At 41.9% G+C, this 13,819-nt stretch overlaps 1 protein-coding gene and 4 non-coding genes across 5 annotated transcripts; 2 read left to right on the plus strand and 3 right to left on the minus strand.

Moving 5' to 3' along the window:
- Nucleotides 1-2,034: 2,034 nt before the first annotated feature.
- LOC135699172 (histone H2B-like) lies at nucleotides 2,035-2,331 on the minus strand. Its single transcript, XM_065219398.1, has one exon. It carries the CDS (start codon nucleotides 2,329-2,331, stop codon nucleotides 2,035-2,037), a length of 297 nt encoding a protein of 98 aa, XP_065075470.1.
- A 2,522-nt stretch (nucleotides 2,332-4,853) lies between these two features.
- Nucleotides 4,854-4,925, minus strand: TRNAW-CCA (transfer RNA tryptophan (anticodon CCA)). The gene has a single exon. It is a non-coding gene; the product is annotated as a tRNA-Trp (tRNA).
- Nucleotides 4,926-5,024: 99 nt separating this feature from the next.
- Nucleotides 5,025-5,098, plus strand: TRNAI-AAU (transfer RNA isoleucine (anticodon AAU)). Its single transcript has one exon. It is a non-coding gene; the product is annotated as a tRNA-Ile (tRNA).
- Nucleotides 5,099-6,382: 1,284 nt separating this feature from the next.
- Nucleotides 6,383-6,456, minus strand: TRNAI-AAU (transfer RNA isoleucine (anticodon AAU)). Its single transcript has one exon. It is a non-coding gene; the product is annotated as a tRNA-Ile (tRNA).
- A 101-nt stretch (nucleotides 6,457-6,557) lies between these two features.
- On the plus strand, nucleotides 6,558-6,629 carry TRNAW-CCA (transfer RNA tryptophan (anticodon CCA)). Its single transcript has one exon. It is a non-coding gene; the product is annotated as a tRNA-Trp (tRNA).
- The last annotated feature ends 7,190 nt before the right edge of the window (nucleotides 6,630-13,819 follow it).

The raw sequence follows: 13,819 nt of genomic DNA on the forward strand, positions 1-13,819 counted from the left end.
ATCGTTCCGTAGTTATTTCGTTCACCGAACGTTCAGCTGTTGAAAGTTCGGTAAAAAATTACCGAATACGGTAATAATTTCTAAGTGTGTAGCCTTATGCTCCATGTCCGAGTTAAGTGGGAACACGTCAGAAAGGCTGGAGGAAATTTCCAGTGCCGTAAGTGCCAGGGAACTAAAAATTGCTACATGCCAGCTAAATGCATGAATTGTGGTGATTCCTCTCACGCAAAGGACGACTGACCTGTGAAGGAAGATGCTAAGAAATTTAAATGTTCAAATTGTGGTGAAAACCACAAATCCAATTTTTAGGAATGTAAGACTCGCAAAGCAATCCTACAATCTCGTTCTAAGCCAGGTACAAATTCCTCTGCTGTACGGTCAGCGAGGAACAAATTCTACATTCGTACCCGTAGGTACAAATATCACCCCTGCTTCAAATGTTTCATCTGTACCTACTCCCCTCGCTGCTAACAATGTTCAGCGAGTTAATGGAGCTACCTATGCTGCTATTGCAACGGGTAGAAATCAAAATACTAACCAACGTAATTCTAACGGAAATTTTGAAAATTTTGGCTGGTAATATTCTGTTTGATGATTGTTTTGCTGGTTATTACACTATTCAATATCCAAACGGCCCAACATGCTTTTCTTCAGCAAGAAATCCCTCAACTATTGATTTGGTCTTAACTGATTCATGTCAACTAGCCATGTAGCCAGTTGGTTACCAAGAAATAGTTTCTAATCCCAACAGCTCTACTTTCAATTACCATAGGGGCAGTCCATAAACTACGTAGACAGTTTAGGGGGGGTTGAGAATTTAATTTTAATTTTTTTGTATGGACAATTGTCTACGCAGGGAGAGGGGGGGTCAATAATCAAAAAAAAAACTGTCTACGTAGTTTATGAACAGGCCCATATAACTGATTGAGACCATTTATGGAATATAGCTTCGATCCAAACATTTCTTTGCAATCCAAAAATGATGTTAATTATGCTCTTGAATCTCTGACTACTGCTATAGTTGCATCAAGAGCTGCCTCAGTACCAAAGTGCGAGGTTTAATTCGATTCAATTATAATAGAAGACGTTCTTCAGCTCTTGATCCGTCTTAAAAAACTACAAGGGACAGCCCTATGGGGTTGTACGCAATGGTGACGTAGGACTACGTGGTCTTATATAATAAATGATAATGTGTATCTTTATTCAGCCAGGTATTAATCTGAACCATATTTTAATTATTTTCCTTACCTCATTTTTATATTTTCATTTTCTGTTCTATTTACTATCGTACAGATTCGTCTGGAATCTGATGAAATATTGCTTGGAGCCAATGCCCATGATTGTGCTGGGTAATTAAAATATTGATACAACAGATTGCGAGCAACGTATCCACATCATATAATGGCCGCATCAAGCAGATCGCTCGTAAGTTCACCGGAGGAAAGGCTCCTCTCAAACAGATGGCCACCGGAGGAGTGAAGAAGTCTCATCGCTACCGGCCAGGAACTGTCGCTCTGCGTGAGATCCGTCGTTACCAGGAATCGACCGAGCTGCTGACTGCAAGTTGCCTTTCAAGTGTCTGGTCCGTGAAATCGCCCAGGACTTCAAGACCGATCTGCGCTTCCAGAGCTCGGCCGTTAATGGTGCTACAGGAATCCACCAGTGAGGCGTATCTGGTCGGTCTGTTCGCCATCCACGCCAAGCGTGTCACAATTATTTCATGTTCCATTTTCGGTTTTCACAAAGTGTAATCCCATATAGAAATCACAGACGTCAAAACCGTACGATCGTGTCATGGATACAACTTCTTATTCTTTTTGTCAACATTATTTTCATAAGGCAAATCAACTGATTTCTTATCGCGAACTTTCGAACATTTGAAAGTTCAATAAATCATCAAAACCTCTTTCACGTTGGAAATCGATTTGTGGCCCTGAAAAGGGCCGATTGATTGTTTGGATGGTACAAATCTTCTTTGAGCTGGTGTACTTGGTGACGGCCTTGGTTCCTTCAGAGACAGCGTGCTTGGCCAACTCACCCGGCAGCAGCAGACGGACAGCAGTTTGGATTTCGCGGGAGGTGATCGTCGAGTGTTTGTTGTATTGAGCCAGCAGCAATACGTTCGAAGATGTCATTGACGAAGTTGTTCATGATGCTCATGGCCTTCGACGAGACTCCGGTGTCCGGGTGAACCTGCTTCAACACCTTGTAGATGTAGATGGCATAGCTTTCCTTCCTGCGCTGTCTCCTCTTCTTCTTCTCGCCCTTGACGATGACTTTCTGCGCCTTTCCAGACTTCTTAGCGGCCTTTCCACTGGTTTTCGGTGCCATGATGAAATTGTTCACTGCTCAGTAAGCAGAAACCTCGCCGTAATGCTATATCGACGAAACATCTACTTACTACTCTCTGACGACTGTGCTGGGGAAGCAGCATATGCATGTACGTAATTGGTGGATTTGTTAATTATTTCGACGCTTTTGGACAATGCTTGACATTTACTACTTTTTCAATAGTTTCTTGTTGAACATAAATAGTCAATATCGATGCGTAGTTGATATCGATGCGTAACTGTAGCCCTGATCGATTGGTGATAAAAGTGTTGAAATTGGCTCAGGGGCAGCTGAGTTATTAACGTTCAAAATCTTTCATAATTTGTTACATGTTCCATTTTCAGTTTTCACAAAGTGTACCTCCATATAGAAAGCAAAGACGTAGTCCTACGTCAATACCAAGAAAAATCACTTCAAAGGATTCAGAACAAAGTTCTGAAAATGATTTTGAAGTTGCCTCCCTGGTACAGTAAACCAAGGTAAATAGAATTTCGAATGTTGAACAAAATAATTAATAATTTCAGGTAAATTCGTTGCAATCCTCAATTGCCATGATTAATTCCCTTTAAACTTACATAGATAAGATGTAATGTTAGTTTTTAGTTTTAAGATGTAAATTGTTATACTGACATGCAGGCTTAGAAAACCTGTTTAAAATAATGAATTGCCAAGTCAGGAACACTGTTACAACACTTAACAATTACGACTGGTAAGTTACTGTAGTAATTGGAGCACCTAGGTTAAAATGAAATGTAACTTATTTTGAATTTGGAACAAATTGAGAGTTGAAAAACTACAACGGACAGCCCTATGGGGTTGTACGCAATGGTGACGTAGGACTAAATACGTGGTCTTATATAATAAATCTTATTTGTTAACTGCAGCAGGAGCTTGTTTTTTGTGTAAATAGGAATAGGAATTTAAGCGGGGTTCTCTCTGTTTATACTCTTTGGTATGACGCGCTTGACATAGATGGCCCACAGCGACTCACGAAGAGCTACTGATTCCGATCAATAGCGTTGCGGCTTCTCCCTCCTTCTATGGATGCTCATGTGGGCTACAGCTCGCTGCTTGCAGGCAGTCTTTCGTTGTGTACTGGAGAACACCACCACTCACCACGTGGTGATTGAATAAAAGCCGTTTGGTGAGACCGGATAAAATTCAACTTTGAAATCGTTTTTCGCAACATTTGCACATTCGTGCAATTTTCATTAGAGACATTTTGAAAAATGATAAAGTCATAAAGGCGTAGAAATATTTCTGATTGAATGGTGATAAAATTATTGAAATTGGTCCAGGGGCAACTGAGTTATTAACGTTCAAAATATTTCATAATTTTGTTACATGTTCCATTTTCGGTTTTCATAAAGTGTACCCCATATAGAAATCACAGACGTAGTCCTACGTCAAAAAATGCCTTATTGGATTCTAATTTACAGCCTTTAGACATCACTCCGATTCCAAAAATACCCATATTCATGGGTATTTGATAGTATTTCTGACTTTTATGAAATCGGAAGCCCCCATCTTGGATTTCAGAATGGCGTCGAATATAATTCCGCACTCTAGACGACACCCCAGATTGAAAAAAAATACCTATATTGATGGGTACATACTTGATATTGAACATCCCTATTCTAAACACAAACTGTTTGGAGTACTCCGGATACTAACCGGATAGAAAAATAATGGATATCGTCCCAATCCACTTTTTTTTTCTATCCGGATTATTTTAACTCGGATTTTATCCACTTTAAAATTATCCGGACAGGGATATGGATAGGGGGGGGGGGGATAATATCCAATGATAGATTGGAAAGGGATAATGGAAAGGGATAATTTTGATGCCTGGGCACTGTATCTTTAATTTGTTCATACATTGCTGGAAAATCAGGTAATATCAAGGAATTTGGATTTCATCATTGTGTCGTTACCCTGTTTAAACTTTTCTTAAGATTACATTTTTTATGAGCTTTCATTTAAAAAATAATCATAACAAAAAATTATGCAAAGTTTCATGGAAATCGGAGAAGGTCCAGTCAAAATTTCATTTTTTTTCGCTAATTTGCTTCCCTAATAAAGATAATTATAAAAGAGAGCTTATCGACGTGTTCGGGGGATCGTCCAAACCATTTTTGGGATAGTTTAACCATCCGGGATTTAGTTCGTTTATGGTATTTGTTTATTAGGGTTGGAACTGCTTATTATAACTTTTTTTTGGACTAATTGGGCATTCAAGCCGTTTCAATGCCACTCTGATTTTGGATTTCCGGCAATCATGCAGTTGCTTTGGCACTTTCAAGGCAGTTTTGAGTTTACATTTTGGCTATACAACATTTGTGTTCAGTATTGGTGGGTCTTGGCATGTCTCAAAATCGACAAAAGTTTGGGAACCACTGTTCGACTAATCGTAGCTTTAGATTGACGAGAATACGTTGAATCCTGATATCATATATCATATCAGAAGATCAAAGGAACAACATCCTAATTCGAATAATAAATATAAAAAGGAAACATTTTCATGACCCCGACGTGATTTGAACACGCAACCTTCTGATCTGGAGTCAGACGCGCTACCGTTGCGCCACGGAGTCCTCTATGCCGATGGTCGGTAAAGTGCCACTTTTGCCGATTGTGAATGTAGAGCAGTTTTGCAAGTTTAATGTTTTAAAATCTATCTGGGTCTTACAAGTGGCCCCATAGCTCAGTTGGTTAGAGCGTCGTGCTAATAACGCGAAGGTCGTGAGTTCGATCCTCTCTGGAGCCAAATTTTTAAATTATACCTTGTTGCATTCTTGACTCATGTCATTTGACTGAAAACTTATTGTGATTCTCCTCTCATACACATGATAGTGTCATGATCGGAATCGCTTTGTCGTTGTTGTTGTTGTTGTTCTGTGATGATTGGTGGTGTGAAATTATGCAACGTGTGTGAGCTTTTGAGGTTTTTCCACCTGACTTTTAAATTATTCAACACGTCACAATCGGTTTCCAATCGTCACCTTCTCTGTCTCTATCGGGAGGAAATTGTCATCAGGGTCTCATGTGACCTGATGTGAAAGGATGATCAAAAGGGCAGGCGGCACCAGCCCAATGGCGTGTGATGGTGAGAAGAGGGGAAGGAGGATCCCCGATTTCATTGTTTGTGTACCGATTTCCGGATATTGTCGCCATTCATTGTTGTCATTATTATAGTAACCATTATGAAAATATATACAAATTTGCGGACGGTGGTCGGCGATGGTACTCGACACCGCAAATAAAACGGTAAGGAGGGGACTGGGAAGTGGAATTTAAAAATAAAACGGGAGACGGCGAAGCGAAAAAAAAAATTACCCGGTAATTATTTTTAATCAGCTTACCATTGGCCCCGGAATGGTCAAATGGAAACGCTATTGGTCTTTCTGTCTGTCGATGGGGATGATGTTGATGATGATGATGACGTGCGCTTCATTGACAGGTAGAACTCGGAAAAAGAGTGACCCCCACCCAGAATGGAAGCCACTGCTGGGGTGACGAAAGTGTAAAGCAAAAAAAAATGTTAAGCGTTTAATTATTTAAATGACAAAGTTATTATTACCGACTCGTACGGTAGCATAACAACACGGGAAAGGCTGGCAAATATTTGGCACAAGCGACCCACTCTTTTTTTCCCATGATTTTTTGTTGGTTTGATCGAAGCTCGGAAAAATGAGAAGCGCTTTCCTGTAACAATGTTTTTAATTTTGTTTCATTTCCAATATTTAATCGGCTTCGCTTGTTGGGTCGGTGCAATGTGCGGGACTGGAGGCTTCGCATTTCACTATGCATGTAATTATTGGATACTTTGAATTTCAACGAAACAATAATTACCATCCGAATTGAGTTGATATTGGATTTACGCTGGATGTTTTTTTTATTAGATCGGTCATCACTTAGTGTGTAGATACCTAACAATTTTAGCTGCAGATAAGCTTATGTAGGCAACATAGCTAATTTCTGCCTGCATAAGCTAGACTGCAGCTAAAATTGTTTGTTAGTTGTGCATTGGAGGAATGTAAAAAAGTCATCTTGGCTCCAGAGAGGATCGAACTCACGACCTTCGCGTTATTAGCACGACGCTCTAACCAACTGAGCTATGGGGCCACACGAAAATTTAGAAGCAGAGTGAAAAATTTCGACACATGTAAAATGGCAGCATTCGGATATGGGAAAAGTAACAGTTTACTCGGTAGATTCACACAGAGGACTCCGTGGCGCAACGGTAGCGCGTCTGACTCCAGATCAGAAGGTTGCGTGTTCAAATCACGTCGGGGTCAAAGAAGTGGCATTTTTTTAGTAAACTCCTAATCTCAGTATGGCAAGAATATGTAGAGGCCCTCGGGAATCCAAGGTAGTGACTTTCGGTTTCGGAACAAGTGTCAGATACCCTGGAATATGGATACTATTAGACTGGAAACGAGGGGTAGAGGTCGAAAATCGATATTTCATGCCATATTCGAATTCAAGATGGTGACCAGCTGAGGGCTGAAAGTCTCTTTAATAAAGCAAAAGAAGAATGCAGAAGATGGCGACCTCCGGTGTCGGATAAACAATTACAAACATATTTACAGAGCGATATCGGGTATGACAGTCTGAGGAAAATTTACTCATCGCGAGTTCCTGCACTTTTTGCGATTCATAGGTAAACTAATCTCAAATTTAGGTCGTTCCATATGACTAATCGATCAGATACGACCTCTTTCTATTTGCATGAAACTTATCAGCTGCAGGGATTTCTCTTATTGTGAGGATATACTCTCTGCCTAAAGCTGCCAGTCTGTCCACTTGCTCGTTTCCTCTGATTCCACAGTACCGTATGCGAGATAATGTTTGCACCATCGTACAAATAAGGTTCCCGTTTCACCTGTGCATACAATGCCTTGGTTTTCTTTGCATGCACGTAACCTATCCAGTATTTTACGATCGCTTATGGCCGCCACAATCTGGTTGAGTTTCTGGTAGGGAACATAAGATTTGAAGTTTGGCTTGTGTCGTTAGACGTGTAAACGTTTAAATTTTAACGTTTACACGTCAAACGACACAACCGAAACGTCAAATCATATGTTCCCTACCAAAAACCCAGTCAGATTGTGGCGGCCATAAGCGCTCGTAAAATGCTGGATAGTTCATACCGTAGTAGACTGTGTATAAAAGAAAATGATTTACTTAGTTTGACAGTTGCACCATGACGAAGTGGCAGCGTATTCGTGATTTGTCCCACGCGCAAATGTCGCAAACAGACATTTCAATCACCGTGGGAGTGTCCCGGTGGACCGTCAAAAGGGTTTTAGACCGAGTACAACCTCAATATCCCAACGTTGCGCTTCTCACCGGACGACGTTATGAGAGCCTTGAATGACCTCGATGTTTCTAAAGGCCCTGGTGTAGATGGTATTCCCCCATCTCTGCTCAAATATTGCGCACGCTCACTCGCTTCTCCGATCTCCTGCATATTCAACCGTTCGCTGAGCGAAAGATCATTTCCCAATGTTTGGAAGACAGCCAATCCATAAAGCGGGTAATCGAAACCGAGCTGAAAACTACCGTGGAAAATCAATTCTCTGTTGCATTCGCAAGGTCTTTGAAACCTTAGTGCACAATGCTCTGTACAATGTGGTTCATCCTATAATATCGGAGTTCCAGCATGGGTTTGTCCAGCACCGCTCTACTACTACAAATTTGCTGTGCTATACTAATACTCTGTTTCGAGAGGTTGAAGATCGGCGACAGGTGGACTCCATTTACATCGACTTTTCAAAAGCATTTGACACAGTGCCACACGTGTACGCTACCGAAAAATTAAGAGCTATTGGATTCCCTACTTGGTTAGTTGAGTGGATTCTCTCTTACTTGACCGACCGCCATTCCTTCGTTTCGATCAATTCTGCACGCTCGAAGGCCTTTGCAATTACTTCGGGAGTACCGCAAGGAAGCGTGCTCGGTCCAATGCTGTATGTCCTTTTCGTCAACGATCTGTGCCTTCAGATTTCTTCATTTAAGCAAATGTTCCGCGACCGTACTCGACTGCCTCGCCCTGCAAAATGACATAAATGGGCTACTCTTAAGGTGCCAAGAAAATGGTATGAGTGTCAACATAGGAAAATTCAAGGTGATATCGTTTTCCCGTCGGAGCACCACTGTCAACCACCAATACACAATTGGATCCGAATCACTAGAGCGTGTTACCTTAATTTGTGATCTTGGTGTTACTATTGACTCGAAATTAAGATTCAACGAACATGTTGCACTTGTCACGGCTAAAGCTTCTACGGTTCTTGGATTCATTCGACGCTATACGAGGCAGTTTACAAACATTTTTGCACAAAAAAACATTGTTATGTACTTTGGTACGTAGCATCGCTGATCATCAGAGTCGAAAGAATTCAGAAGGTTTTCATTCGATTCGCTCTGCGCAACCTTCCATGGAACGACCCGCTAAATCTGTCTGACTACATTGCCCGCTGTATGCTGATTGCTTTGGAAACCTTACGTGCTAGGCGCACAAACATTCAGCAACTAGTTATTTTCGACTTACTGCGTGGCAACATTGATTGTCCTCAACTACTACAGGATGTCCCTCTATACGTTCCACCCCGACAGTTGAGGAGCTCACAACTTGTCGCTGTGCCGGCTCACCGGACTGGTTACGGCTTCAACAATCCATTCGACGCTTGTCTGCGAGCTTTTAACGACACGAGACGTGACGTGGATGATTTCGATTTTGTGATTAGCAAAAGTAATTTTAAAAATAGGATTAAGAATATTAGGTAAAGTAGTCTGTACGATTTTTATTTTTTTTATCGAAGATGAAACAACAAATAAATAAATAACCAGGTTTGCAAACAAAATCGAAACGTTCCAAAGCAAGCCAACCTAGTCCATTTATGCGATGCACGCCACCGCCGATCAAAGTCAACGGCGTCACGCCACTACGCTGCCACCGCCAAGACAAAAAAGGTTTCCACGCCGCCGACGCCGCTGATGAATGGACCGGCGCATAGGTCTAGTAGGTACTTGTCTTTATAGGATCGCATGAGCATTTTATCCTTCATTTTTAGACGAATTTGTATTCAAACGATTTTTAATCCCGATGCAATATTTTGTCGCCATCAAGGGCATTTAAAAGTGTAGGTGGAACCTGGCCGAATAATGATCATGTCTCATGCTTGCAGAGCAATTTTGAATATATGAGCGCATATTAAGCTAAATACGCGTCCAAAAAGCCCATTATGCATTTTGGTATTCATCTTTCATAAAAGTAGTGAATGTAGATCGATATTCCTGCGCTCATTTAACGTTTACTAGGCAAATATTGTGAATAATAATAACTCAAGGTTTCTCCATGACAGGCCTGATTGTGACATTCCATTGCTGGAGCACTAACCCTACTAAAAACAAGTTAAATTAGACAATCAGTTGCATAAAAACACGAAATTTGTTTCGTCACATGAACCGTTGAACAATTGTGAACCACGCGCCTCCATGCATGCCTTCATCGAAACGTTCTCACCCTCGTGCTCATACCAGCATCGAGCGTACGAACAGCTCATCTATCCACCACTAGGCGCGCTGCTGTTGGTCTACAAAGGGAAATGCAAAAGCACCAAAGAAGAGAGTGCGCCCGGCTCTCACTTGACTCTCTCACTCTCCCGCTCCCAAACTGCATGATTCTCCATCCGGAATGCACGACCAGGTGCTGCTGTTGCAGGAGGCGACTGGTTCGCCAGAAGCAGCTGCTCGACTCGAACGTGCGGATTTTCCGATGTAATAATTTCCATTCCATGAAAGTAGAAAGCAATGAGGGGGGAAACAAAGTAACTGATCAAAATTGTATTACACGGCAGGCGGTTGTTTAAACTTATGTCACTGTTGAAATACCTTTACAGAGCCTATGACCACACACTTAGAAATTATCAATTTTACACGTGACAGAATCCTTGTTGACATAAAGGATGAGACACAAACAAACATGTCATGTAAAATTCAATGCTCCGAGACTGAAAAATTTTGTTACTCGACTTGAAGTACGTTTGATTGAGCTGAATTTCGCGTCTGTTGTGACTCAATGTTATGTCAAAATTGACGCTCGTATATGTCAGTCTCAGAGCACATGATGTCCGAAAGCGAACTTTTTATCAGTGCAAACCTCAACCTGAGGTAGGTTTTAAAAACAAACGATCAAACTGACGTTTATCAGTAAAAAAAAAGCAGACCCAATCTTGACACCCGATCCAGGTTCGAACTGAATAATAAACGAATTCCTTATAAGTGTGCAGCATTTCCCAAACAAAATCGATGTAAATAATCACTTACCGCATTTCACCGGGTGAATTTTGACTTGACAAACGACGCAGGGAAACTCTGTCGCACCGAAAACACTCACACAGCGAGACGCATAATTCCAGCAGAACGTGATCAAAACAACAACACTCTGCACAAGTACCTACACTGGACTGGGTTTCCCTCATCGTCGTAGTAGGCGTCTTTGGACGACATGCTCTTCGAGCGTTGTGTGGCTGTGTGAGTGGGTGAATTTTTCGCACTAAACTTTCGCCAACAGTAAGTTACGGGAAAACGTGGGGGAGGAAGTTGCAAGGAAGCTGACAACAACGACGACGACGACAGAGACGCAGGAGGGTAACTGTCAAAAAGAAACCCTTGTGTAGGATCCCATCAGCAGCTGCAGCCCTTGCTACTAGATAGGCCTAAAGTTCTAAAGTTTGCCCGTGTTAATTGAGCGCGTTTTTGTCGCTAGTAACGAGGTTGTTTAGTGCCATCGGATTACGCTTGACAGCTGTGACAGGTTGTCGCTGACAGTAGGCTTTGATCGGTGTTGTTGTAGGTAGGACGGAGGTTAATTAGTGAAACAGTTGGCGAGCCGTTTTGAGGGTGATATTTGCTCCAAAGGCCTACTTGTTGGACTCCGGAAAGCCCATTGCGGCGTGTTCCAGCTAGCGACAGCTGTTTTAAAAATAGAACAGCGAGATAAAGTCGCTCAAATCACATGATATTATCAAAAGTGTAAAAGCAAAGGTTTTGGTTTATTAGCGTACAGCACGGAAACGGATTGCACGAGCGAGCAAGTGAGTGAGAGAGAGAGGGTGGAAAATCAACCACCCCCTAGTCGTTTACGTTGGTATTGGTGAGCGCAGTCGGGGGTTGCTCGCGGAACAAAAGCGTGTCCGTGTCGGTGTATTGGTGTGAACCGTAGCGCGCTGTCAATCAACAGGAGAAAACCGTGCCAGAGGACAGGAGGTTTTTCTCGACCCTAGCAAGCTTTTGCGTGTTCCCACAAACGCCATATTGTGTGTTGACAGCTGGTTGTAAACAAAAACAAACAGTAAACCAAGTGAAATCACGTCAGTGTAGTGTAAGCAGCGTTGAAAACAATCGCAAACGAAGTATTGCAATCGGCCACTTGTTGTGTTTCCTCTTGTGCCGTAGCATACGGCTGTTCTTCGCCATTCCCTCATTCCACACACTGTGAAGGGTTTTCCAATCGAAAAACATTGACATTCTATCACTCACCTGTCCCCCGAAGTGTGTTCGCCTGTATTTCTGCAAGGACCAACAACAGCAGCAACAGCAACTAACAGGGAAAACTTCCTGCGCGAACTGTGCAAATGTGTTGGTGAGAGCCCGCAGTTGGAGCATAAGCCGTGGAAAAGCGGATTTTGACACAAGCAACAAGCGGCGACGACATTTTCCACCCCCTCCCACCCCTCCTTTCCGCTCATACATAGTCGAATAATCGCAGAAGAAGCACCAATCGAAGTGTCCTGTTCTCGTTTCCAATCCGTGAATCAAAGAAGCCTTTGTGCGAAGTGTTTAAGCTGTCGTCTGTCAGCTTGACAGTTAACGAGTGACAAATCATCAATCAAAGTGCGGTTGTTCGGTGGAGGAAAAATTCTTTCGCCATCAATCGAGAATCTTCACGCGTTTTCGCTTTTGTTTCCCCCGGGGTGGACAAGTGTGAGTTGGAACGAAAGCAACAAGAAGAAAAGACGCGCAACAGCCAGTCCTTTTATCCGTTCCTCGTGTGGTGTGTGCGTGTGCGTTCGGGTCTTGGAGGTTTCTTGGAGAAACGGGAATCAATCAGCGGAATACTGCCAGCAGTTTCGCGAAAAGCCTCTTTCCAGTGCAATTCTCGGAAGGAACCTCACTGCTGACGGAGTGGTGTGCGTGTATTGGTGAGTCCCAGTTATTTTTTGGCTTTTTTCCTATCTATAATGTGGTTAAAGGAAATGCGATTAGCTTTGTTTGAGCATTCGCTGTGCATTATTAACGAAAGTTTGTCCCCTTTTTCTAATATGATTTATTGGGACAACCTCGTCAATAATTGATCGCAGTGTGGGGAGCAGTCAGATTATCGAATAAAGCTGACACACAAGCAGAATCTACCTGCTACAATGTCAGACGGACCAGGATCGGTTGCGGTTGTGTGTGAGCCAGCTCTACACGTGTCGTTTGTGTTGGTGAATGATTTTCCACCTTTGAAGATTCACTTTTCATCCCTTTCGCATGAGCGAGCCAGCCAAGTGCGGAACCGTCGAGTGGAGAGGACAAGTGGAAGCTGGTTTTTGCTCCTTTTGCTTTGCTTTTTGTGTAGCCGAGCCATGGTGTGATGGTTGTTTTTGTTTGCACAAAGCTTTCACTTCGGCAGAGGCTGTGATATGGTGTAGGGTTACCAGCGGGTGGTGAAATTTAATTGATTGAAAGTGTGCTCTTAAGCGAACCCCACACGTATCAATATATTGACGCGAAGGCGAATTATTAGCTATGATATTGATGGTGTATTACAGAAATATTGTCAATATCGATGTATTGATGTCAATATAGAATGTATTGACAGTACGAATATTGTCAATAAAAGTAATCGTGTAGGGTCCACTTTATTCGGGACGTAATAAATACACAGTAAAAATATTGTGTGATATCGCAGCGAAAAAGATTAAATTCTATAGTAACATTTGAAATGGACCTATGTCCAAAACGTAAATAAATCGGGTTTTGTTACCATACTAGAGCACCGCTACTAATCGTGTAGGAAAGTTCGCATAATTGATAAAAATTATTAAAAATAACTCGATTTTCGAAACAACCGATCCAAGAAATTTTTCGATTCATTAATAGGTCTGCACGCTACAACGGCCAACCAATCATATTTTTTTTCATTTCATTTCAGTGACGTAGAAGGGCCGATGATTGAAAATTTTCAAATCAAAGCTAGGCCGTAATGCTTGAAGTAGGAATTTGTTTGACGTTGCGAAAAGGCTTAGCAAAGGGCGTACCATTTCTGATGACAAGCACTACGGTTTAACAAAAAGGGCCTATCCATTGAAAGATTCACAAAAAAGCTTATTAATTTATGAAATTAAATTGTTATCGATTTTTACATATTTTTGAAAACTTTTCGCATATTTTGGATGTTGTATACTGAGATACAGCTACTATCGTTATTGAGAAC

The sequence above is a fragment of the Ochlerotatus camptorhynchus genome, unplaced genomic scaffold (genome assembly GCF_037179485.1).
Source record: "Ochlerotatus camptorhynchus isolate MF236.1 unplaced genomic scaffold, CSIRO-AGI_Acam_v1.1 ptg000103l, whole genome shotgun sequence".
Lineage (NCBI taxonomy): Eukaryota > Metazoa > Arthropoda > Insecta > Diptera > Culicidae > Ochlerotatus > Ochlerotatus camptorhynchus.

Coding starts and splice junctions, on each gene's coding strand:
- LOC135699172 (XM_065219398.1), bottom strand. CDS start 2,331: ATGGCACCGAAAACCAGTGGAAAGGCCGCTAAGAAGTCTGGAAAGGCG.